General features: G+C 37.7%; 1 protein-coding gene across 5 annotated transcripts in view; it reads right to left on the bottom strand.

The window, feature by feature from the left end:
• The window catches only part of KIF27 (kinesin family member 27), a 93,121-nt gene that overhangs the window by 6,028 nt on the left and 59,936 nt on the right, over positions 1-27,157 (bottom strand). For all 5 annotated transcript variants that reach the window (XM_010840066.1, XM_010840063.1, XM_010840068.1 and 2 more), the window contains 6 exons: positions 23,064-23,174; positions 20,145-20,321; positions 14,186-14,401; positions 10,670-10,876; positions 9,024-9,222; positions 5,636-5,800 (listed from right to left, as the gene is read on the bottom strand). In XM_010840066.1, the coding sequence (XP_010838368.1) occupies positions 5,636-5,800; positions 9,024-9,222; positions 10,670-10,876; positions 14,186-14,401; positions 20,145-20,321; positions 23,064-23,174 (1,075 nt within the window). The remainder of the gene's footprint in view (positions 1-5,635; positions 5,801-9,023; positions 9,223-10,669; positions 10,877-14,185; positions 14,402-20,144; positions 20,322-23,063; positions 23,175-27,157) is intronic.

Below are 27,157 nucleotides of genomic sequence, written 5' to 3'. Positions count from 1 at the left end.
ACCCACCTCCCAAAATACTGGAAATAAAGCAAAAATAAACAAATGGGACCTAATTAACCTTAAAAGCTTCTGCACAACAAAGGAAACTATAAGCAAGGTGAAAAGACAGCCTTCAGAATGGGAGAAAATAATAGCAAATGAAGCAACTGACAACTAATCTCAAAAATATACAAGCAACTCCTGCAGCTCAATTCCAGAAAAAAAAAAAAGACCCAATCAAAAAATGGGCCAAAGAACTAAACAGACATTTCTCCAAAGAAGATATACAGATGGATAACAAACATATGAAAAGATGCTCAAAATCACTCATTATCAGAGAAATGCAAATCAAAACCACAATAAGGTACCATATTTCACTCCAGTCAGAATGGCTGCTATCCAAAAGTCTACAAGCAATAGATGCTGGAGAAGGTGTGGAGAAAAGGGAACCCTCTTACACTGTTGGTGGGAATGCAAACTAGTGCAGCCACTATGGAGAACAGTGTGGAGATTCCTTAAAAAACTGGAAATAGAACTGCCCTATGACCCAGCAATCCCACAGCTGGGCATACACACCAAGGAAACCAGAACTGAAAGAGACACGTGTCCCCCAATGTTAATCACAGCACTGTTTATAATAGCCAGGACACGGAAGCAACCTAGATGTCCATCAGCAGACGAATGGATAAAAAAGCTGTGGTACAAATACACAATGGAGTATTACTCAGCCATTAAAAAGAATACATTTAGATCAGTTCTAATGAGGTGGATGAAACTGGAGCCTATTATACAGAGTGAAGTAAGTCAGAAAGAAAAACACCAAAATAGTATAATAAAGCATATATATGGAATTTAGAAAGATGGTAATGATAACCCTGTATGTGAGATAGCAAAAGAGACACAGATGTATAGAACAGTCTTTTGGACTCTGTGGGAGAGGGCAAGGGTGGGATGATTTGGGAGAATGGCATTGAAACATGTATATTATCATATGTGAAATGAATCGCCAGTCCAGGTTTGACGCATAATACAGGATACTCGGGGCTGGAGCACTGGGATGACCCAGAGGGATGGGATGGGGAGGGAGGTGGGACGGGGCGTTCAGGATGGTGAACACATGTACACCCATGGCGGATTCATGTCAATGTATGGCAAAACCAATACAATACTGTAAAGTAATTAGCCTCCAATTAAAATAAATTTTTATTTTAAAAAAGAGCTTAAAAAAAAAACTCTCTATAGCTTCAGTTCAGTTCAGTCGCTCAGTCATGTCCAACTCTTTTCGACCCCATGAATCGCAGCATGCCAGGCCTCCCTGTCCATCACCATCTCCCAGAGTTCACTCAAACTCACCTCCATCGAGTCAGTGATGCCATCCAGCCATCTCATCCTCTGTCATCCCCTTTTACTCCTGCCCCCAATCCCTCCCAGCATCAGAGTTTTTTCCAGTGAGTCAACTCTTCACATGAAGTGGCCAAAGTACTGGAGTTTCAGCTTTAGCATCATTCCTTCCAAAGAACACCCAGGACTGATCTCCTTTAGAATGGACTGGTTGGATCTTGCAGTCCAAGGGACTCTAGAGAGTCTTCTCCAACACCAAAAGCATCAATTCTTTGGCGCTCAGCTTTCTTTACAGTCCAACTCTCACATCCATACATGACCACTGGAAAAACCATAGCCTTGACTAGACGGACCTTTGTGGGCAAAGTAATGTCTCTGCTTTTGAACATGCTATCTAGGTTGGTCATAACTTTTCTTCCAAGGAGTAAGCATCTTTTAATTTCATGGCTGCAATCACCATCTGCAGTGATTTTGGAGCCCCAAAAGATAAAGTCTGACACTGTTTCCACTGTTTCCCCATCTATTTCCCATGAAGTGATGTTAGGGAATTCAAAATTTGATAATATTTAAACAGCTATATTTTATAATTCAAACGGTCTCATTTAAAACATCTCATGCCAGGCCATACCCGTATCTGCAGCAGGTCTCCAAGGTGAACAGCCTCTGGCATGTTGGAATGTGGAGAAGGGTTCCATTATATTAGAGCAGCATTTTGAAATAGGATATAGTACAAGCTATTTCACCAATATGAATTCAAATGAATTTTCTTAAAGCATAAGGAGATAACTGAAAAGAATTATGCTGAAATATTAATAGTTTTGGGTAGGATTGTGGGTGATTTTTTCTGATTTTTTTCCTATATTTTCAAAGTTTTCTATAATGACTATATATTATTTTTTATAGCTAAAAAATAAAGATATTTAAGATAGTTCTAGGGGAAATAGCAAATTAGCTGAGATAACGTCTTCAATATCATTAAGACGTCTACCTCCAGGAATTCCCTGGTAGTCCAGTGGTTAGGACTTTGAGTTTCCAATGCCAGGGGCCTGGGTTTGATTCCTGGTCAGGGAACTAGGATCCTGCAAGTTACAAGGTCAAAAAAAAAAGACTAGACTTCCCAGGTAAGTTGGTAAGATATGAGTTATCCTCACTTTATACATCTCCAAGATTATTTAACTTTTTTTTTCATCTTTTTGTGTTTGTTTCATTAAAGAGCATGATGAAGATCTAGGTTTTTTAAGCCTGTTTACCACCATATATCACACTGTCATTTTAAGAGATGTTTAGTGGACTCAGGAGTATAAAAATGGGCCATTTAAACAGTAAACAGCTAATTTTAGATATCCAAAATTTGAAAGTATAATTGTGTCCGACTCTGTGCAACCCCACAGACGGCAGCCCACCAGGCTCCGTCGTCCCTGGGATTCTCCATGCAGAAATACTGGAGTGGGTTGCCATTTCCTTCTCCAGTGCATGAAAAGAGAAAAGTGAAAGTGAAGTCGCTCAGTCGTGTCCAACTCTTAGCGACCCCATGGACTGCAGCCTACCAGGCTCCTCTGTCCATGGGATTTTCCAGGCAAGAGTACTGGAGTGGGGTGCCATATGGGGTTACGCTAATTGCTTTGTTCCCTACTTAATATCTGTTTACACTTTAATTTTTTGCAGATAGCATTTCAAGTAAAAGGTTCAGCTATATGTCACAGGCAGAATTTCAAGTAAATGTTTTAGTTATATGAGTAAATACCTCTGTATTACTACCCTGAAATCAGAAAGGTTGGTCTCTTTGGCAGAATTGGTTATGTTTGTATTACATCTCTATCCTAAAATGGCTTTTTACTAGAACACAGAACCAGGAGTTAGAAGACCAGGGACCTCCGACCATGTTCCATTTACTGGTCTATTTTGGAGTCACTGGGCCACGCTAAGCTTTAATTTCCACATCTAAAAATGGGGTTAGCATATACCGGCTTACCGAGTTTAGGACTAAATAGAACTGTTTGGGAAAATGCCTATAAATGATATAAATGCCTATAAATGATACCTACAATAAATATAATGTAGCATTAGAACTACTCTTCTAAAATATTACTGAGTTTTAACCACAATCAGGTACCATCTCACGCTGGTCAGAATGGCCACTATCAAAAAGTCTACAAACAATAAATGCTGGAGAGGGTGTGGAGAAAAGGGAACCCTCTTACACTGTTGGTGGGAATGCAAACTAGTGCAGCCACTATGGAGAACGGGGTGGAGATTCCTTAAAAAACTGGAAATAGAACTGCCTTATGACCCAGCAATCCCACAGCTGGGCATACACACTGAGGAAACCAGAATTGAAATTCGAGACACATGTACCCCAATGTTCATCGCAGCACTGTTTACAATAGCCAGGACATGGAAGCAACCTAGATGTCTATCAGTAGATGAATGAATAAGAAAGCTGTGGTACATATACACAATGGAGTATTACTCAGCTATTAAAAAGAATGCATTTGAATCAGTCCTAATGAGGTGGATGAAACTGGAGCCTATTATACAGAGTGAAGTAAGTCAGAAAGAAAAACACTAATACATTATATTAATGCATGTATATGGAATTTAGAAAGATGGTAATGATGACCCTATATGTGAGACAGCATAAGAGACACAGATGTAAAGAACAGACTTTTAGACTCTGTGGGAGAAGGCGAGGGTGAGATGAACTGAGAGAACAGCACTGAAACCATGTATATTATCATATGTGAAATACATCTCCAGTCCAGATTCAATGCATGAGACAGCGTGCTCTGGGCTGGTGCACTGGATTGACCCTGACGGATGGGATGGGGAGGGAGGTGGGAGGTGGGTTCAGGATGGGGAATACATGTACACCCATGGCTGATTCATGTCAATGTATGGCAAAAACCACCACAATATTATAAAGTAACTAGCCTCCAATTAAAATAAATAAATTAATTTAAAAAATAAAATAACAGCAACAGAAAAATAAAATATTACTGAGTTTTAAGATTTAAAACTGTTAATTCTGCTTACATTATATATTCAGCACACATCTTTTCATTGTACACATGTATCATTCTCTACTGGACTCTATTTTTTATGGTTTCAGTTTTTATAATTATCTTTTTAAGTTGAAATATAATTGATATGTAACATTATATTAGTTTCAGGTGTACTCTTTACCTCTTGTAATCATCTTTAAGTACTGGGTTGGGCAAAAAGTTTGTTCAGGTTTTTTCATAAGCTGGTACAGAAAAACCTGAACGAATTTTTTTAACAACCCAAGTTTACAGGTACAAAATAGCTGTGTTCCTAAAAAAGACTGTAAAGTCAACTTTCAAAACCGTACTTAACTTATTAGAAGAATACTTTCTCTAAAGGAAGGCTAATTCTTTCATAAAAAGAGAATATATTATTTTAGAGATATGGGTTGCTCTCTACTGGTGGGCTTAAAGACAATATGTTTTAATCATAGATATATCACCTTCATGGCAGTTTTTGCTTTTGCAAAGTTCTTTGTCATGTTTTATCATTTCATTGAGGAAGGTGGTATTTCTACATATCTACATATAATTATGCAAGAAAACATCCTGGTCTCAACAATGGTTTTATTATATTTTTGAATTTCCAGAGGTCACAATATGAAAAACGTGAGTGATCTTAGAAATACATAGGATATTATTTTACCTTTACTTTTGTTATTCTCTATTTATTTTACTTTTTTATGATAATCAGAAGGCTTCATTTCCTATAAAACAGGAAAAAAACAGCTATCCTATATTTAGGGTTATTTTAAGAATTTTAGTGAGTCAGAGAAGGCAATGGCACCCCACTCCAGTATTCTTGCCTGGAAAATCCCATGGATGGAGGAGCCTGGTAGGCGGCAGTCCATGGGGTCGCTAAGAGTCGGACACTACTGAGCGACTTCACTTTCACTTTCACTTTCATGCACTGGAAAAGGAAATGGCAACCCACTCCAGTGTTCTTGCCTGGAGAATCCCAGGGACGGGGGAGCCTGGTGGACTGCTGTCTATGGGGTCGCACAGAGTCGGCACGACTGAAGCGACTTAGCAGCAGCAGCAGCAGAAAATATAGGAACCCCTGGTACATGGTAGACAATCCAGTAAATGATCATTTCCTACACACATATACATTTGTTTTTTTATTCTTTTATCCAGTGGTTCTGTCTTACACATAGACTAGACAACTATTTTTGTTACAGAGACAGAATTCTAAATAATCCAATCAGTTGGGAGAGGCTCCACGGCAAACCGTGCTATGGTGTTGGCGCAACAGGTAATGCTAAATCTCTTACTTTCTGATGGTAGTAGTTGCCGCCGAATTGCTTCCCCTACCAGTTCCTTGAGTTTCTTCTTCAGATCTCTGCTGGTTTTCTTATAGAAATATAGATCTCTTTCCAGCTGATGGATTTTATCTTCATAATTTTTTAAAGTTTCCACAATGCCTTCCCCATCTCGCTCTATAAAACAGAAATTTACATTTAAAATCAGTTTAAAATAAATGACTGAAAATCCTAACAGCGCTCCCAGACTCTATTTAAAGGATGAGAAGTATGTTACAGGTGTCTGTTCCTTGAATGGATTTGTTTTCAGCTACAATATGGATTCTTCTGCCTGTAAAATGTTTTCAAAGTAGGATGAGCCCTTCCCCATCCTAACCCCTAAAACTATGTATTTTTCATGATTCATAAGCACTTTTTGAGTGGTTACTAACTAAATTTATCCTCAGAACATCAGAAGTAAGGTCTACATTTGGAACCCTGTCCAGCTGCATCAGTGTCTTAAACGTTTGTATCAGGAACTGTGGATATATAAAAGTCATAAGCCTAGGGTTTATAGGCCCAAGAAATATATGACCAGGGAACTTCCCTGGTAGCACAGTAGACAGGAATCCACCTGCCAATGCAGGGGACGTGGGTTCAATCTTTGGTCCAGGAAGATTCCACATGCTGAGGAGCAACTAACACCATGCACCACAACTTCTGAGCACGTGCTCTGGAGCCTATCAGCTGCCACTGCTGAGCTGGTGTGCTTCGACTACTGCAGCTCCTGCACCTACAGCCTCTGCTCCACAACAGCAGGAGCCCTCGTGATGAGAAGCCTGCCACGTCGCAATGAAGAGTAGCCCCTAATCTTCGCAACTAGAGAAAGCCCGTGCAGCAACAAAAACTCAGTGCAACCAAAAATAAATAAATAGATTAATTTTTTAAATAAATGCAATGCTTTACGGAAAAAAAGACTGGGCGTGGGTTCCATTCCTTGTCAGGGAACTAAGATCCTACATGCCTTGTGGCATGGCCAAGGAAATTGAAAATAAAAAAGAAATATACAACCAGAAAAACCAGAAACCTGTCAGAAGAGGCTGAAAGATTAAATTACAAAGGAAAAACCACCAGAAAAAGAGAAGTGGGGAAAAAGCCATAAGTAAACCTCTAGTTTATGCCACAATATAACTTAAAACTTCTAATTAATATTTAGTAATATTTACAACAGTTCCCTTTGAGTTATGTTCTACAACAAGTAAAATTCAGTTTATTGATCTTCAGACCTACCCTCTCCTACTGGTAAATCTAGAAAATGGTCCTGAGCTCAGTTGCTCAGTTATGTCCGACACTTTGCGACACTATAAACTGTAGCATGCGGGCTTCCTGTCCTTTACTGTCTCCTAGAGTTTGCTCAAAGTCATGTCTGTTAAATCAGTGATGCCATCAAACCATCTCATTCTCTGTCACCCCCTTCTTTTTTTGCCTTCAATCTTTCCAGTGTCAGGGTCTTTTCCAATGAGTCAGCTCTGCATCAGGTGGCCAAAGTATTGGAGCTTCAGCTTCAGTATCATTTCTTACAATTAATATTCAGGGTTGATTTCCTTTAGGATTGATCTCCTTGCTGTCCAAGGGACTCTTGAGAGTCTTTGCCAGCACCACAATTCAAAAGCATCAGTTCTTTGGCACTCAGCCTTCTTTATGGTCCAACTCACACATCCATTTGTGACTACTGGAAGAATCATAGCTTTGACTATACGGACCCACCCCTTCGTCAGCAAAGCGATTATCTCCGCTTTTCAATAAGCTGCTTAGGTTTGTCATAGCTTATCTTCCAAGGAGCAAGCGTCTTTTAATTTCATGGCTGCAGTCACCATCCACAGTGATTTTGCAGCCCAAGAAAATAAAGTCTGTCACTGTTTCCATTGTTTTCCCACCTATTTGCCATGAAGTGATGGACCAGATGCCATGATCTTAGTTTTTAGAATGTTGCATTTTAAGCCAGCTTTTTCACTCTCCTCTTTCATCCTCACCAAGAGGCTCTTTAGTTCCTCTTCACTTTCTGCCATTAGAGTGGTATCATCTGCATACCTGAAGCTGTTGATATTCCTCCCAGCAATCTTGATTCCAGCTTGTGCTTCATCCAACCCAGCATTTTGCATGATGTACTCTGCATATAAGTTAAATAAGCAGGGTGACAATACACACCCCTGACTTACTCCGTTCTCAGTTTGAACCAGTCTGTTGTTCCATGTCCACTTCTAACTGTTGCTTCTTGACCTGCATATTGGTTTCTCAGGAGACAGGTAAGGTGGCCTAGTATTCCCATCTCTTTAAGAATTTTGCACAGAATGTTTCCTACATAAATATTTTCAGTTACAACTTAGTTATGAAAAACGTGTCCCAGCTATAGTAATGAATGATTTTTAAAATGTTCTCATTTGGCTAAAGCATGAGCTTTTTTGTAAAATGCCAATCACTTGAAAAAACATATTAAAAATTCTATTAAAATATCACTTTTAGAGATGTAAGACAGAATAACATGATGTAAAGAGCACGTGTTTGAATGAAATAACTTGTGGAATCCAGTCAAGGAAGTCCTGTCATCAGGCAACTAGTTGCTAATTAATTGGTTATAAAATTTGACTTACAGGCAGACTGCCTCAACACTCCAATGCATAGATTTTCCAATTTTCTGCTTACTTGGGTTGCTTCTTCCAGATCCCTTTTACCACATTTCCAGCTCTAGATTCATGATAATGAAGACTCAACAGCTAAGCTGCCTGAACTGAAGTATTCCAGGCATTGAAGTATCGCCAGGCAGTGGTTCTGTTGCCATAGGAACTGTTTGTGTACCAGTCATAAGCCCAGGTATTGTGAAGACCAACTGCTATGACAAGTATTTCCACACCACAGTTGACAGTTGAACTAAACTACTGTGTGCTAAGGAACCGTATGTGTCCATCGATGGTAGACTAATTTTGACCTAAGCTATAATCTTTAATGATATAACTAAAAGGAGAACTATAACCAGACATCTTACAGAACCTATCACTTTAATTTTATAAAGGTAAAGTGACTTAAATATCAAGGTTCTATATCCTAGAAATGGGGACCTTTGCAGCTATATATCACCAAGCCAGATGTCATCCCACATTCCTACACAGTAACTAGACAAATAACTAACAGGATTGCAGCAGTTCTCTGTGTGTTGCTGGGGACAGGCAGACGAGATGGCATTTCAGGCATGAAGTGCCTTACGTCCATAGGGCTATCCCAGCATGTGGACCCAAACACACAAAGCACAAAACACGTGTTAGTAGTAATTATTTATGCATGTTAGGCTTTAACTGACCCAATTCCTCTCCTGATCCCCATCCTCTACATCATCTTTACACAGCCGATGAGAAGGGGCAGTTACCTTTGAAATGATGTAACAGCAGTTGCATTTTTTGCTCATGTTCCTTTTGCTGGAGGATCAGTCTCCGGTCACACTGAAATTTCAGATGTTCCAGTGCAGATTCTAACTCACGAACCATGTTATCCCGTTCCAGAACTTTCATTTTAATTTCTTCATTCTGTAACTTTAGTTTCCGTTCAACTTCTCGCAAATTAACCACCTAGCAAAGACATTTTTTGACCTTTTAACTGTCTTAGACAGCCTAATATAATAGATTAATTTACTTCTCCTTAGACTTCATAAAGATGAACGCCCTTAATCACCATGGTATAACTAGGCAAATGCTTTGTAACAAACCCACAAAATAACTAGCCTTTTTAAATTTGTTGGGATTCTGAATTGGTAACAACTTCATTTTAAATATAATGTTGGTCTAACCATCACCCCACCATCATTTCTTAGACATAATCTTTGTAGTTTACATTTGTAATCCTATAACTATTTTCCCGGTCTAAAAAAATATCAAGAATTCTAAAGACTCTTGTAACATCTAGATAATTCTCATTTTTAACTCCAAAGTGAATGTTATAAATAAGTGACAGAATTTTTTCAGCTATAAATAGAGTTTGGCCTGAGACTTTACTTTTAGTTCAGTGGGTTCCTCTTTGCACTGATATAAAAACACTTCAGACAATATCTGTGTCACAGTAATTGTTAATAACATAAAGACCTTCTCTCCAGAAAAATACTAATCTCTATAAAGGGTTCTTAAGATCAGAAAAATCCACTGACCTTGGCCCTTGCACTAAGACCACCACAAAAGAGTTATCTGTATCAAAGCCTCAGACAATATGCACCATCACTTCTGCCCTCCAAACACCCAGTGATGGGATGCACTCACATCAATGACAGAAGTGTACTTCTGATAGTCATTATTCAAGAGGAGGGCTGTGTATAACACTTCTCTTAATTTGTTCATCTTTATTTCACTTGTCTCACAGAATTAGAACTTTATTTTAAAACTTCAGTGTTTTTTCATTAATTGTCTATTATCTTAAACTGAATATATTTTTCAGAGAGCAAAAGTAATCTACTTGCTTAACATTTCATAATATATATCTTAAGAGAAGACATTGGAGAAAAGATGGATATAATTTTCAATGTTATGAAACATCTCTATCAGTAAACTGTCAAATCTGTATAAAATATCTTAATTTATATTAAGCACACCCAGGTTAATGCCAAAATCGATCACTATCTTTGTCACTGATGTACCATTTCATCTCTATTTCAGTTCATAGAGTATGATGAGAAAGTACAGGTACCCCTACCCAGCAATGAAGGAAAGAGAACTCAAACCTGGAGGGTCCCTTGCTTTTTCATGAATGCTAAGTAGGAACAACCAAATTTAGAAAACATCCAACTAATAGTGCCTGAAGAATACTTGGATTAAATTCTTTGGATTTTAAAACTATTTCAAAAAGCGTCCTCCTTTCAAGAAACCCTTCAATTTTAAGAACCTCACTAGAATTTAGGCCTACAATACTTGGATAAGCACAAAGATTTCAGATGACAACATTCAGTACTGTAAAGTCTTCATATATGTGAGCTGTATACCCATCTTGATCCCTACTTATAAGAAAACCCTCTGTCCCTGAAAAACAAACCTTATTGAAATATCTGAAAAGAACGGCTCTAATCTCAACAGGACTCAGGCAAATTAGTTTTTCTAAGACATTTGCTTCACTATGAGAGAGGTTTTGAAATGAAGCTCTGAGCAAGTTTTGGCGACTCTGGATACTTTGGTTCTTGTATTCAATTGCGGCTTCCAAAGCTTCAATCCCTTCTTCAAGTTGGAAAAGAACATGTTCTTCCTAGATATAATACAATAGAAATCACTCATTTTAAATGAAATAGTGTAACTTAGACTTTGTCATATTCTAAGATCTTACTATGCTATTTGGGTCTAATGGACATTATCATTCTTCTACTCTTCCCTTAAACCAATCCATGGTGGCTGCCAAATAAGTATCATGAATTGTGCTGTATTTTCACCATTAAACATTACAGCATTTTTAGTTACAGAATTCCTCATAAAATAGAAACTCAAATGTTTCTTGAAGAACTGACCCTCTAGAATCCATATGGCCAACAGGTATATGAGAAGATAGATGCTCAACATTGCTAATCATCAGAGAAATGCAAATAAAAAACCACAGTGTGATACACACCTGTCATAAGGGCTATCATCAAATAACAAATGTTGGTGAGAATATGGAGAAAAGTGAATTCTTATACACGGTTGGTGGGAATATAAATTGGTTGCAGCCACTGTGGAAAACAGTGTGGAGGTTTCTCAAAACACTAAAAAAGAACTACTATATGACCCAGCAATTCTACTCCTGGGTACATATCTGGGAAGAAAAACTAATTTGAAAAGATACATGCACCTCAATGTTCATAGCAGCTTTATTTACAATTGCCAAGGTATGGAAGCTACCTAAGTGCCCATCAACAGATGAATGGATAAAGATGTGGTATATATACACAAAGAAATACTGCTGCTGCTGCTAAGTCGCTTCAGTTGTGTCCAACTCTGTGCAACCCCACAGACGGCAGCCTGCCAGGCTCCCCCATCCCTGGGATTCTCCAGGCAAGAACACTGGAGTGGGTTGTCATTTCCCTCTCCAATGCAGGAAAGTGAAAAGTGAAAGTGAAGTCGCTCAGTCGTGTCCGACTCTTTGCGACCCCATGGACTGCAGCCCACCAGGCTCCTCCGTCCATGGGATTTTCCAGGCAAGAGTACTGGAGTGGGGTGCCGGAATACGACTTGGTCATAAAAAAGAACAAAATTTTGCCATTTGCAGCAGCAACAAGGATGGACCTGGAGGGCATTATAGTAAGTGAGTCAGAAAGAGAAAGACAGATGCTGTATCACTTACATGCAGAATCTAAAACATACAACAAACTAGTGAATACAACAACAAAAAAAGAAGCAGACTCACAGATACCGAGAACAAGATAATGGTTACCAGTGGCAGGGCACATAATAGGGGCTGGGGAGTGGGAGGTACAATCAACTGGGAGTAAGACAGGCTATAAGGACATATTATACTACACAGGGAATATAGCCAATATTTTGTAGTAACTGTAAATGGAGTATAACCTTTAAAAATTGTATTAAAAAATAAATAAAAATTAAAAATGGACACTCTACCACTCTGCAAACATAATTTGCTCATTCCTATCTCTATGCCTTATTTAACAATGTTCTATCTAAAATGACCTTCTTTCTTATATCTATCAATACATACCATGTTTTTCATAATCCAGCTCAAGATTCTGATTCACCAATGCTGCCTTAATTCAATCTTCCACCAAATGATCACTGCATTGCTTTGGATAAATAATGTATTAAGTATAGCTTTATTAGGTTTCCCTGGTGGCTCAGTGATAGAGAATCTGCCTGCCAATGAGGAGACGTGGGTTTGATCCCTGGGTGAGGAAGACCCCCTGGAGAGGAAGTGGCAACCCACTCCAGTATTCTTGCCTGGGAAATTCCATGGACAGAGTCTGGTGGGCCACAGGCTGTGGGGTCGCAAAAGATTCGGGCATGACTTAGTAACTAAACAACAACAAAATAGCTTTATTACATTATCTATAACTTGATTTTTATATTCATCAAGATTTAGAGTTTTCTCATCTTTCTGTCTCTTCTCAGATGGAGTAGAATTCCTCAGAAGCATAATGTTTTCTACTTTTTTGTTTCTTCCATAGGGCCCAGGAACTGTCCTGGGCACTCAAGAATTCCTTAAATGCTCAAATGTTTTGCTGAATTTTAACCTCTCAGACCTTTAGATCTGCAGGGCTGGGGGTTGACTTTGACAGCCTTGAGGGGAAAACCTCATTCTGTGGTTCTTGGCAAAGCTACCCAAATTAAATTATAAAATAGGGCAGTAGAAGCTCATGATGTCACATAACCTCCAGTCAAGTTTGTCTTCAATTTCTTTCATCAACTCAATGAACAATAATGTCATTAAATCCTCTCCCCTGTTCCTTCTTAACTAGCCCCTTCAACTTCTTCTCATACTTGCTCAAATCTAAAACACTACAAGATACAGCAAGGTGATTCCCAGCCACTTACTTTTTGTTAGTAATTTTCCCTTACTTTGGACATTGACCATAAATATTTGCAGAGAAAATCCAGGCTCAAAAGTTCATCTTTGTCTGATAAAATAATAAGTTATGGTTACCACTGCCAACTGAAATAAAATTTTGAAAAAAAGTCTGGGACAATTTGGGAGCCAATAAATGCAACACCTTTTACATAGTTAAAAAAATAATGATGAAGAGAAGCCACTGCTGCTGCTGCTAAGTCACTTCAGTTGTGTCCAACTCTGTGCGACCCCATAGATGGCAGCTCACTAGGCTCCGCCGTCCCTGGGATTCTCCAGGCAAGAACACTGGAGTGGGTTGCCATTTGCTTCTCCAATACATGAAAGTGAAAAGTGAAAGTGAAGTCGCTCAGTTGTGTCGACTCTTAGCGACCCCATGGACTGCAGCCCACCAGGCTCCTCCGTCCATGGGGATTTTCCAGGCAAGAGTACTGGAGTGGGGTGCCATTGCCTTCTCCAAAAGAGAAGCCACATGTTCCCTTAAATGAAAACTCCTAAAAGGTATTTCTATTGGGGGTTGAATTTTGCATATCTACTTGGCTAGAACTTAGTGTGGAACAATGCTCCCGTACTTTCTAAAACAACCCTTAATGCTCTAGGCCTTTGTTATAGATGATGAATTACCAAGTATCACACAAGAAAGATGCATAAAGAAAAGGTGCCCTCTTTAGAAGAAATGAGAAAAAGAGTCCCTCAAATCATTTTCTGTGTTCTGTGAAAACCTCAGCTGAGAAAGGCCATACTCAAGGCACGTGTGAGTCTCCCTATCCCTGGCAATGCTAGGAAGGGGCCACATTCATGGACCTCCATGAGAGGACATCACAGTCTCTAGTCAAGCCTGGCTCGTGGCACCAAACAGGTACCAAGGAAATTCAGTACATCTGACAAAGTCTCAAGGAAACAAAGTTGATCAGATTTATCATTTTTATGTTTCGGTAACAAAGGTGAAGGAAATCATCCAAGTGATCCATCATACAGTACTTCCAGTTCCAAAGCATACTGACTTACTTCAGGTGACAACACGCTACCATTTTTAAGTTTCTCATCCACGCTGTTTCTTTGTCTCTGCAGCTGATCCTTTTCTCTCTGGAGGGCTTGTACTTGTTCTGAAATCTTTATTTTCTCCTCAGCTGTGCTGCTCTGGAGCTGCACATTCTTTTCAGACAACTCTTGGTCCAACAAGCTCAGGCGAGTTGATATTTTTAAACTGTCTGTGTTCAAAGCCTAAAAAGATAATCAACCAGACACCCTAAGGTCAATTATTAGAAATACAGACTATAAATAAATCAGAAAAAAAAACAGAAAACTACTATGTGAACATATTTTTGGCTCTTACATTATTATTTTCTCCCATGGATTTTTTTTGGGGGGCTTCATTTTCTAAGCCTTAAGTTGAATGTCTTTTTTTAAGTGGAGATTTAAAAATAAAGTTTTTATTATTTATTTGGCTGTGCCTGGTCTTGGTATTTCATCAAAATAATTACATGTATATACTACCTTAAGGTTTATAATTTTTTTAAAAAGAAGTCTCCTACACCACCCTTTCTCTGATTCCTGCTCCCTAGAAATGACCATCTTTAACCTTTAAAGCTATTTCTTCTGGTTTATGTCCATGTTTCTAAATAACATTACCAATTTTAGATACTGTCTACTGGTTGTCTATTATGAAAGATAAGGATTTGGCACTCTTATGCCTCCTTGTCTGTATTTCCCCTCCTTGTATTCTCCCAACTTAAGTTGTATTACGGTTTTTATTTAAATCAATAGTTTACATGACTTTGTGAATATTATTCATAACTGAACTATCTAGGACAAAATGATCATATTTCCATCTGGAACAATTTTTTTTTGTTACCTTGTAACTAATTCTTTTCCAATAGAACTATAAAATTCCTCTCAACATTATTTTTTCAGTTGATCAAAACTTAATCAGGGAATATTTTCATTCTCTTCTGGAAACATTTTGCCTAGAGCCTCCATCCTCCTGCTCCAAACTAGACTATAGTTGTTCCTGGACTTCCTTTGGTACTACTGAAAATCTCCAGTTAGAGCACATTTTCTGGGTCCCAAGTCTTTCTTTTCCATAGCTTGTGTCCTCATATTTAAGGAGCACATCCTCTAGTAGTTTCCTGAGACAGGCTAGGCTATAGATAATTTTTTTCACCTGAAAATGTCTGTATTCTACCTTACCATTTCATTTATAGTAGTCTAAAAAGAGAATCTTTGTTTGGATACCATTTTCCTTATGAGTTTTAAGACTGCTTCAGGTCTTCTAATGAAGAAGGTTGAGAACTCCAGTGCCATTCTGACTCTCAAGATTTATACAATGATATGCTTTTGGTAGTCTTTGCTATACCCTTGATAAACTATTTCAACCCAGAATTTCATATCTTCAGTGTTGGCAATTGCTTGTAATATGTCTTTGATAATCTCCTCTTCTCCTGTTTCCTCTGTTTTATCTTTCTGGAATTCCTGTTACTTGGATGATGGACTTTGTGGGTTTATCTGTCAATTAAATTTTATTCCTCTTATTTTCTATTTATTTTTTATTTACTTTTTGAGATGTTTCTTAACATTATCCTTCAGAGCTTTTTAATTTCTAAAAGTTCTTTCGTGTTTTTCATAGCCTGCAGTTCTTGCTTTATGGATGGAGTATCAGCTTTTACCACCTTCAGGACATTAGGATTTTTAAAGTCTTTTCAGCTCCTTGTTCTATCTTTAATTTTTCTGATCATCTTTTTTTTTTTTTTCTTTTGTTTTGGCCTCCATCTTTAATGTTAGTAGCATTCCTGAGATCTCCATCATACTTAAGAGTCAGGTATTAAAATGCTGAAATTGTGGTGGGTTAAGATTTATGACAGTACGAGATACCTGGAACCTGGACACTTAGTTGGGGGCTCCCAAATGTAAATTTTTAGGCTATTTTTTCCTGGGACTGTTTCAGAAAAATCTACCAATCTTCTGCTGGGAAGTATAAGTCTGGCTGCCTGCATTTTGGGATATATGAAGGGGTTAGGAAATGGGTATCTCAGGATTCAGACTTCCATTCATTCCCTGTTTATTTTGACGTACCCCAGCCCTCTGCTGTACCTGGTTCAATCTTCAGAAAATAAATCATCTAGTCCAGAATTAGAAAAGGATGGTTTCCGAACCATGCCCTGTTTTCATTCTCAGGCCTCACTCCTCCCTTCTAAAATTCATGGTCCCTTCATTTCTGAGGTTTTTTTTTCATGTTTATGTGAATTATAGCTTGTGAAGCTGTTACTAAGAAAGCTAAAGCTAAAGGCTTGACTCTCACTGGTGTCCCTCATCTAGGCACTTGGATTTCAGCTTTTTCTGCTCTGCTAAGCCAGTAACCACTTATCTATCTGCTTCCCAGCTTACATTTTTTTGGTAACCTTTTGTCTTCTGTTATCTCCCCTACTGTTTTTTCCCTTTATGTGTTTATAGGTTTTTTTTCAGTAATAGCTTTACTAAAATATAGTTCATACACATCAATTTAAAGTGTATAATTCAATGGTTTTAAGCATATTTGCAAACTTGTACAACCATCACCATAATCAATCTTAGAACATTTTCATCAGTCTCTCAGAAGAAACCCCATGCCCACTAGCACTCATTCTATTTCCTCACCAAGCCCTGATCCAGTTCTAAGTAACCAGTATTCTACTTTCTGTCTCTATGGAATTGTCTACTATGACTGACTTCTTTCATTTAACATTCATTTAACATGTTCTCAGGGTTCATCCATGTTGTAGCACGTATCAGTGCTTCATTCCTTTCTACTGTTGAATAATATTCCATTATATGAATGTGTACCACATTTCGCTTATACATTATCAGTTGAAGGATACTGGGTTGCTTTCATTTTTTGACTATTACGAATAATACTGTTATGAATATTCATGTACAAGTTTTTGTGTGCACTTATGTCTTCACTTGATTTGAATGTACACCTAGGAGTGGATGCTAGGTCATTTTATGTTCAACATGTTATCCAAAGTAACTGCACCATTTTACAATCCCACCAGCAATGTGTAAGAGTTCCAATTCCTTCACATCCTCACTAAAATTATTTTTCTGATTATAGTCATCCTAGTGGGTATGAAGCAGCATCTCATTTAAATTTTGATTTGCATTTTCAGGATGACTATGATGTTGAGCATCTTTCAACGTGTTTAACGGCCATTCGCAAATCTTTGGAGAAATTTCTATCTGAATCCTTTGCTCGTTTTTAAACTGGGTTGCCTTTTTATTATTGAGCTTTTAAAGAGTTCTATATCTGTTCTAAATACAGACTTAATGATGTACAAACACCTTCTCCCATTCTATGGGTTATCTTTTCATTTTTTGAATGGTGTTCTTTATATTACAAATGCTTTTAAAATTGATGAAGTCCAATTTATCTAATTTTTTCTGTTTGTGTTTTAGGTGTAATATTCAATTACACCTAAGGTCACAAAAAGTTATACTTATGTTTCTTTCTAAGATGTTTATAGTTTTAGCACTTATATTTAGGTCTTTGATTCATTTTATTTGTATATGGTGTGAATATAGACTTTTTAAGATAAATCTTTTTTTTTAATTTACTTTTGGCTGGGCTGGGTCTTTGTTGCTAATGGACCTTCCTCTAGTTGTAGTGAGAGCGGGCCACTCTAGTTGTGGAGTGCGGGTTTCTCACTGCGGTGGCTTCTCTTGTTGTGGAGCACGGGCTTTAGCATGTGGGCTGCAGAAGTTGAAGTTCGTGGGCTACGGGGTACAGGTTCAATAGTTGTGGCACACAGGCTTAGGTGCTCCACAGCACGTAGGATCTTCCTGGACCAGGGATCGAACCTGTGTCTACTGCATTGGCAGGTGGATTCTTTACCAATGAGCCACCGGGGAAGCCTTGAATATAGGCTTTTTTATACTATGTTTCTTGTCTGAAATGCATACGATCACATCTTATAGTATTTCTTAAATACTGAAAAAATATGTAATATGCTTTGTTTTATCCTTTATAATATCCTTTGTCCAAAAAGAACCCTGAAATATGTCTCAAGTTTCTCTTCTGTTTAATTAAAACTATCTTCAAAGAATCAATTTTGCTATGATCTACTGTGGGTTTCATTTATTTGTACTCTATGCTTACCTCAGTATGTTCTTACTTCCTAAATATTACATCTCGTTGAAACTGGAAAACACCTATTTTCTTTTCTTTGTTTTTCCTGCATCATAAAGTAAATGTATTTCAGGAATAAGTGTTTCCTTCTCACTCCTTTCTTTTTGTCCTTTTTTCTTTTTTGATACAGAACATATCATAAAGGTCCCAGGTATTTTCTTCTATTTATTCACTTGATACATTGATTTGTAAATCCTCTTTGCTGTCATTACATCTTTCTTTTTTGTGGGGAGAGGGGCAGCATCTAAAACCTGACCCTGACAGCCAGTGTGGACAAGCTACCTGGATGGAGCAACAGCAACTAGGCTGGTTAGAAGGGCTGTCCCTACCCCAGTGTCCAATAGCCTGCTGCTAAAAGCTATCTTGACGTGTTTGGGAAACAGAAGACAGAGGAGAGCTAAGTGCAGATCTTGTCCACATGTTACAGTAAGGTGGAGAAGTTAAGAACATGTCACCATCACCCCAGACCTAGTGGTACATCTATGCTGGATGAAAGGCAGGTTTTTTTAATAAAGAGGCAGAGCTTATTCCATGATTCCATGACTGACCCAGACTCAAGGTCAGCTGGAGGCAAAGGTTTGCGCAGAAAGTCTTTTTTTACAATTTTTAAAAATTGAAGTATAATTGATTTACAATGTTGTGCCAATCTCTGCTGTATAGCAAAGTGACTCAGTTATACACATATATACATTGTTTTTTATATATTCCATAATGGTTTATCACAGGATATTGAATATAGTTCCCTGGGCTACACATTAGGATCTTGTTGTTTATCCATTCTAATGTAACAGCTGGGATGTACCAACCCCAGGCTCCCAGTCCATCCCTCTCCCTCCCCCACTCTCCCTTGGCAAACGCAAGTCTATGAGTCTGTTTCTGTTTTGAAAACAGGTTCATTTGTGCCACATTTTAGATCCCACATACAAGTGATATCATATGGGATTTGTCCTTCTCTTTGTAGAGAAAGTTTTCTTAAAGTCTAGGGCAAGTCAGCTTTATTTTCAGACGCTATTATTGCTACTGCTATTATCAAAAAAACTTCTCCTGGTCCTTATAATACTTCTACAGTCATTTTTCAAAACCTGAAACTGAGGCAAAGTCCTTCATAAAACCACTTATCTGAATGGCTCATAAAACCCAACTCCTACAACAAAAATTTTTGTAAAGATACTCAATTCTTTATAAGTATAAAAATAAACAAATCTGTATTATACAAAGTCTTCTTTCTTTTATAGGAATTGTGATTAATAGTATAGTTAGATCATTTTCAAGTCTATTCTTCCACATTACCAATGATCACTCAACCTTCACCCAATGTTCACTCTCTAATGGTACAGATTATTTTTAAAATGTCCATTAAGGCTAATAATAGAGGCTTCCATAGGAAATGGCAAGCAAACTATTCTAAATGGTTACATAGTTTCTGTTTGGGATAATAAAAAGTTTGGAAATAGATAACAGTGATGGTTGTAAACACTGAATGTAATTAATGCTGCTGAGTTGTACACTTTAAAATGGTCAAAATGGTAAATTTTATGTTATGTATAACACACTACAATTTTTTAAATACCACCAAAAGTTAATAATAGATAACTCATACTTGGTAGAACACTGAACATTTTACTTCAAAACTGCAATAGATTTTACTGATGGTCATTAAGTAAGCACTAATAAGCCAAATACACTGAAAACCAGTAAAGTTTTCTTTTGGTTTCTAACTTCACAGTGGTTTGATTTACCTTATAGAAAAATAAATATCAATTTATGGCTTACAACCAGAGTCAAAGAGCGTATTAAATAGAATACCTGACTAGATCGCAACTTCTTACTTTCCAGGTGGCTCTTCTCCTGTAACAGGGCCTCCTTCTTTGAAACTATGGCCTCCCGTTTCTTTAAGTCTTCTTCCAGCTCCTCTAATTCTTGGCGTTGGTTCAGAACTTTCTCTACTTCTTCATCTAACCATTTCTTTTGCTTATCCAATTTCTAAATTAAAAATCCAAAGAAATGTTACAATTTGTTTTTCTTCACCATAAAATTTATATGGTAATAATATAACTTCAGACTGACTAAACACCTTAAATGAACAGCGAGAATAACAAAATAGTGTCTGTCCAAAATTGTCAAGAAGTAAGTGGTTCTAAGTTAACATCTTCCTGTGTTGTTTTATAAGGAGTTAAAATTTATTCCTTGAAAATGCTTGAGTCTGGGATTTTTAAGGCTGACAATTTTCTTTATATATACTGACAGTCAATTCTGAGAACATGCTGGAAATCTTGTCTGTTCCAGAGGTGCTTACCTCCATCTCAGCACTAATGAATGAGCTCCTTGCCTGACTGCAGGGACAAAGCTTTTTGCTTCTCTAGCCCCAGTGCCTGCTATACTGCCTTGCCCATGATTGACTTTCAATAAAACATTATATGAATGACTGAATGAATTTCTGATTCAATTAACCAATGAGGTGAATAAATGAATAGCCATAGTGGAAAGACATAGGTGATAAGGCATGAAAATCTACTCTGCATTATAACCTGTCAACATCAAATAATTACAAAATAAATTGAGCTGTAAAGATTTCCAAAACAAGCATCTCAGTATTATTTTAAGCTAAGGGTACCTAGAAATAAGTACAAACAAAAATGTGAATGGAATAACTGTCCAAGATGGACTCTACCAAGTGCCCATCTGCACTGCGACAGAGTAATGAAGCAATGCTTCCTAAATAACAAAAAAAACAAATCAATATAGTACTATTTTCCAGTTCTTCTCAAACTTGATAAAAAAAAAAACCTGTTCCCAGAAACCTATATTAAGACAATAAGACAGTGAATATGCACGAGAAAAAATGAGCAAAGTGGCCAAGGCAAAGTGAGATTCAGAGTCCAGAGCTCTGTAGTTTTTCATCCAGACTTAGATAGTATGGTCCTATAAGCAACAGCGCATGTGAATAATACTAAACCCTAAAATAGCAGCTCTACAATCACTAGAACAGTAAGGATATCCCAGAACAACGATAGAAATACTTTAGTTTTGTTATATCCAGTTATATCTTAGAAACTCCACACATGAGACCCTATGAAGACTAGCAACTAAAACATATTCTACAAACATTTCTTGACTGAGTGGGGTTTGAAAGTTAAGTAAGAGATCTTCTGTAAGCTCCATTCCAATCAAAGAGAAACCAAAAAATGATGACTGTTGATAATAAATGTTATTATATACAGCTAACTCCTAGGTATATGTATGCAAAAATGGAGAAAGGGATTGGTTCTGTCTGAGAAATGGAAGTAACATCAATGCCTGCCTCAGAGTAGGCAATACTTCAGCTGTGCTTTGAGGACTGGGTGCTGTGCTGTGCTTAGTCACTCAGTCGCGTTGGACACTCTGCGTCCCCATGGACTGTAGCCCGCCAGGTCCAGGGAAGCCCTTGATTGGGTAGCAGTCTGCTAACGTAATAGGTGTTTTAGAGAAACAATCATAAATGAGTGAATTTTCCTGCCCCGGAGATAATAAAGTTATGATCCGTGCAATTCACAGTATCTTAGTAAGTTTTCTGAAAATGTCTTACTTTGTCTCTTCTCTCTTACAGTAAATAGTCCTACCACACAGTGCCAATTTTAAATACTTTCTTCTTATAAAAGAGTTTCATATCAAAACAAGGTCCTATTATAAGCTTTTTGGATAGTCATATTGATTAATTTATAATCTTATTTAGAGTCAAATTCTGGAAAATGTTGTTTTAGAACACTAAAAAGCAGGAAGGTTAAAAAAAAAAGCAGGAAGCTTTCTTTTTGTTTGTTTATTATTATTTTTAACCCAACAAAGTCAATGCAGGCTGTGAGAACCTATTATTGTATTCATTTAAATTTAGATTCTTAATGTTTTGTAAAGCTGCGCTAACTATTCTATGCTTTCCTACCTCTTCTACTCCTCCACATACCCTTCCACCCAGAAATATTATTACCAGGCATGTCAGAGAGAAAGCTCTTTAACTAATTTCTAAAAAGCACTAGTAAAATAACTGAGAATACATGCATGTCCTAAATCCTACTGTTAAAATATTAATATATAAGATTTAAGAAGAGCAAATAATTTTTTCAGAATTAGGTTGATGCGTTTGCATTTGAGGGTAATTCTAGTTTTAAGTACAGTAATTTTTAAGACTTTTAGTACTGCCATTCCTAATTTACATAAAATTGTTTCTTTGAACTTTAATATTAATTTATGAATTTCATTTTTTAAATGTGGCATTAAGACAACAGCTTTTTAATATATTACATATTGTGCATATACAATTTGGTTGTGTTTGAGTAGAAGAGAGCTCTTATCTTTAGAAATATATCTGTTTCCAAGGGAATAAACCAGTCTTGACTTAAGGATAAACATAATCTAGTTTTCATGTTTACATTTCACAACATTCAAATAAACTCATTTCTACTGAAGTAAGAATACAGCATTCATGTTGATGTTGGGTAGAAACCAACACAATACTGTAAAGCAATTATCCTTCAATTAAAAATAAATTCAAAACAAAAGTACAGCGCATTTCTAGATGAGAAATTACTTTTTAATAACAGAAAAGTTTCAGGAGAAATATTAGAAATTTTGTACTCCAGCAGCAAAGTTTAGTGTTTGAAGATTTTATTTAGAGTCCACCTCTTTTTACCTCTACTTAGACAATCATCACATGGAAAAGAAACCAGGAAACACTATATAGAATCGACAAACCTGGAGTTGGTCTATACTTCCAAACGAACCTTTTCTCCTTTTCATCTTAAATGCATCAAGGTCCTCAGCTTTCAGTTTTAGATCTTTCTGTTCTGTTTTTAACTGTAGTTCCTATAGAAAACAGGAATTTAAATCACCTTATTGCTTTTACTACATGGCCATCAATAAGTATTTATGCAGATAATCATTTTAATATTTACTTTCCTAGTTGCAAAGAGAAAGAAAACAAGTAGATGAAGCTTGGGGCTATTAAGGAAGAAAATAATGTTAGCCATTCAAGCAATAAAATCTCACAGCAAAAATCAGAAAAGCTAGGTATTTTTTTTCATTTTTCGCCTGTGTTACAAATGAGAGTAACAAGGGTAAGAGTATGAAAATTATAAATCCACTTTTCTCTTGCCTTTCTGAGTTCATTACCTTCAGTGAGTCCACCCAAGGTACCCATCTGCAACAGGGATATTAGAATTTATCACAGGAGAAATGTAAAAAGAAAAGTAATACTCAGGTTCCAGCATTCAAAACTCAGATTTTTCAGCATGAGAATAGTCTTTCAAGACTGATCATGGTCCTCTGCAGAGTATTTTCCAAATTCCTTCAGTTTCCATTCACATCTTAAGAGTCAAGTCAAGAGGGCCCATGTGTTCTACTGGGGTTTAGAGACGATGTTACTGTCCACCACCAAAGCTTAGCAAGAATCTGGAAGGAAGCCATGAACTCAAAGTGGGCTGGTCTGCACTGCTATTTCTTACTGGTCCATGATGGATAAGTACAGAAATTAAAAGTAAGTGTTTAGAACCTTTTACAACAATTTAACAGAATAATTTTATGTCTATTGAATCTAATAATTAAAAGATAGACTTATTGTATATTTTAATTTTTATTTCATTTTTCTACTATTTCTTGTTTTACAAAGGTCTTGGGCTCTGACAAATTCATAATAAAATGAAAATTGTACCTTGTGTGTGTGTGTGTGTGTGTGTGTGTGTGTTAGTTGCTCAGTTCTGTCCAACTCTTTGCAACCCCATGGACTATAGCTCACCAGGCTTCTCTGTCCATGGAACTTCCCAGGCAAGAATACTGGAGTGGGTTGCCATTCCTTTCTCCAGGGGATCTTCCCCACCCAGCGATCAAATCTGAGTTTCCTGCATTGCAGGCAGATTCTTTACCATCTGAGTTACCAGGGAAGACCCCCAAATTGTACCTTTTCCATAGGGAATTTTGGAAGTACTGAAAAAAAGGAAGTAAAAGGGAAGTCTACCATTTTCCAGGTCTGGAAATGGCCGAAAAGAGGAAAAAGAGAGTAAGAAATATGTGTATCCCAGTTTTACTCTTGAGTTTTGACCTAGGAAGGGGATGATAAGTAAACGTGTCACTGAGGGCAGAGAGAATGGGGACTGCAGTGCAGAGGCTTCATACCCACCATAGGTCCATGCAGTCTTGCTAAAAGAACAGAACTATGATCAGGGAACAGCAACTAATTGGACTCCTTGCACTTGGAGAATGAGGATTACGAGTTGAGGACAACTAGGGAAAAGAGATGAAGCCAGAGCTCCTCCACACTCTACACTGAAAGTGAGACCAGTGTGTAGACTATACTGGCTTCACACCAGGGGCCAGGAGGGAAAGGTGGACAAGGGAGAGCAGATTCCAGCCAGTCACAGGAAAGAACCAAGTGAAACTCAGGGAGTCCCTCCTCCTCAACTCCATGTGATGCAATAAAGCTGCACAATGGAACACCACATACACTGGAGCCTATATTCGAGAAGCATGGGGAGGAAAAAATGGAATATTCTTATTCAAGAGAACTGAGAATTATTTGAAGGAAATGTCTAAACTATCAGAATAAGGTTTGAACAGATTGAATATTTGGTTAGTTCCTATGATATTTCCAGCAATTATTATGACATGGATTGGGCTGGGCAGGGTGGGAGGAGTGTCATAAAGAACACGAGGCTACTATAGATTCAATAAAGAAATTTTCTATGCCCACTTGAGTTGAATTATGAGTGAATTTAGACCCTCTTATATTTACTAACCATTAATTTTTCATGCTTCCCTATTGCTTGTTCACAGTTGTAATTCAGCTCCTGTCACAGTCACGGTGACTTTAGGATGCTGAAATAAAGGCACCTTATACCAAGGCTGACTCTCTACTATTCGTTTTTATACACATGCTTTCAAAGTATGTAACAGGTGATCTAATCCCCTCTTCTGTATGTTGCTCTAGAAATTATTACCTTTACCATATATTGTAATCCCTAACATAATATTAAAATAGCTGTCTACCAGGTACTGTGCTATGCTTTTCACATCTATTTAATTATCCCATTTAACCCTCACAATAATCCTATGAAACAGATACCATTATAAATCCCATTTTACAGATGAGGAAATTGGTGCTTAGAGAAGTAAAAGTCCCATATCACACACTGATCCACAATTTCAGGGGTTCCCATATCTTTTCTTTACTATTTCAGTTAAGAACTGCTGCTCAAAGAAGAAACTATGCAGAAGTCCTAGTATTCACTGGAAATGGTTTAGTCAAGTGAAAAATGAAATGTTAGAAAGCTAGTTCCATAACAGCAAACAAGATGTCCCTTAGGACTCTGAGCAGATGCTGTTTTTGCATGAAGTAATAGATATTTCAATATATCTTCAGGGAAGACTGTTTCTTTTCCTGGAATAGTGAGAGAGATGGCTAGAAGGAACAAAATTACCCCAGATAAGAAAGTGCTAAGTTTTAGTTACCAGAAGAGTTGCATTTCAGCAGACTATGTGTTCTACTCAAAAGCTTCTTTCTTTTCCCTAAACAAAGATTTAGAGAGTGCTATGTCTTGTTGGTTTAAGCCAGGGTTCATGAGAGATGAGAAGCTGAGACCCAAAGACCACAGGACTAAGAGGTGGGCCTGCTCCTCAGACTGGAGGAAGGACAGCAACACACAGACCAGGCTGTTGGCAATGAAACAAGAACTGACATCAGAAGATTCAGCCTGTACAGCTTTTTGGTTCACTGGATATGGGTAAGGAGGAAGACGACACAGTCAAGAACGATTGATAAATTTCTAGTCTACTCAACTGAATGCACTGAAATGTCATGTAAAGTACACTGGAAAACTTTACTTCCCCCCCATTAAGGGAGCAGGGAGGAAGAGTAGTGAGGAGATAAGAAAGATCCTGAATTCACCTATAAGTCAGTCAGGTCAGTTGCTCAGTCGTGTCCGACTCTTTGTGACCACATAGACTGCAGCACACCAGGCCTCCCTGTCCATCACCAACTCCCGGAGTTTACTCAAACTCACATCCATTGATTGGTGATGCCATCCAACCATCTCATCCTCTGTCGTCCCCTTCTCCTCCCACCTTCAATCTTTCCCAGCATCAGGGTCTTTCCCAGAGTCAGTTCTTCACATCAGGTGGCCAGAGTATTGGAGTTTCAGCGTCATCATCAGTCCTTCCAATGAATATTCAGGACTGACTTCCTTTAGGATGGACTTGATGGATCTCCTTGCTGTCCAAGGGACTCTCAAGAGTCCTTTCCAACACCACAGTTCAAAAGTATCAGTTCTTCAGTCCTCAGCTTTCTTTGTAGTCCAACTCTCATATCCATACATGACCACTGGAAAAACCACAGCTTTGACTAGACAGACCTTTGTTGGCAAAGTAATGTCTCTCCTTTTTAATATGCTGTCCAAGTTGGTCATAACTTTCCTTCCAAGAAGTGTCTTTTAATTTCATGGCTGCAATCACCATCTGCAGTGATTTTGGAGCCCCCCAAAATAAAGTCTGCCACTGTTTCCACTGTTTCCCCATCTATTTGCCATGAAGTGATGGGACCAGATGCCATGATCTTAGTTTTCTGAATGTTGAGCTTTAAGCCAACTTTTTCACTCTCCTCTTTCACTTTCATCAAGGGGCTCTTTAGTTCTTCTTTGCTTTCTGCCATAAGGGTGGTGTCATCTACATATGTGAGGTTATTGATATTTCCCCTGGCAATCTTGATTCCAGTTTGTGCTTCATCCAGTCCAGCATTTCTCATGATGTACTCTGCATATAAGTTAAATAAGCAGGGTGACAATATACACCCTTGACATACT

Source organism: Bison bison, unplaced genomic scaffold (assembly GCF_000754665.1).
Source record: "Bison bison bison isolate TAMUID 2011002044 unplaced genomic scaffold, Bison_UMD1.0 scf7180017864141, whole genome shotgun sequence".
NCBI classification, from domain to species: Eukaryota; Metazoa; Chordata; class Mammalia; order Artiodactyla; family Bovidae; genus Bison; species Bison bison.
This window is presented reverse-complemented; position numbering and strand designations above follow the sequence as displayed.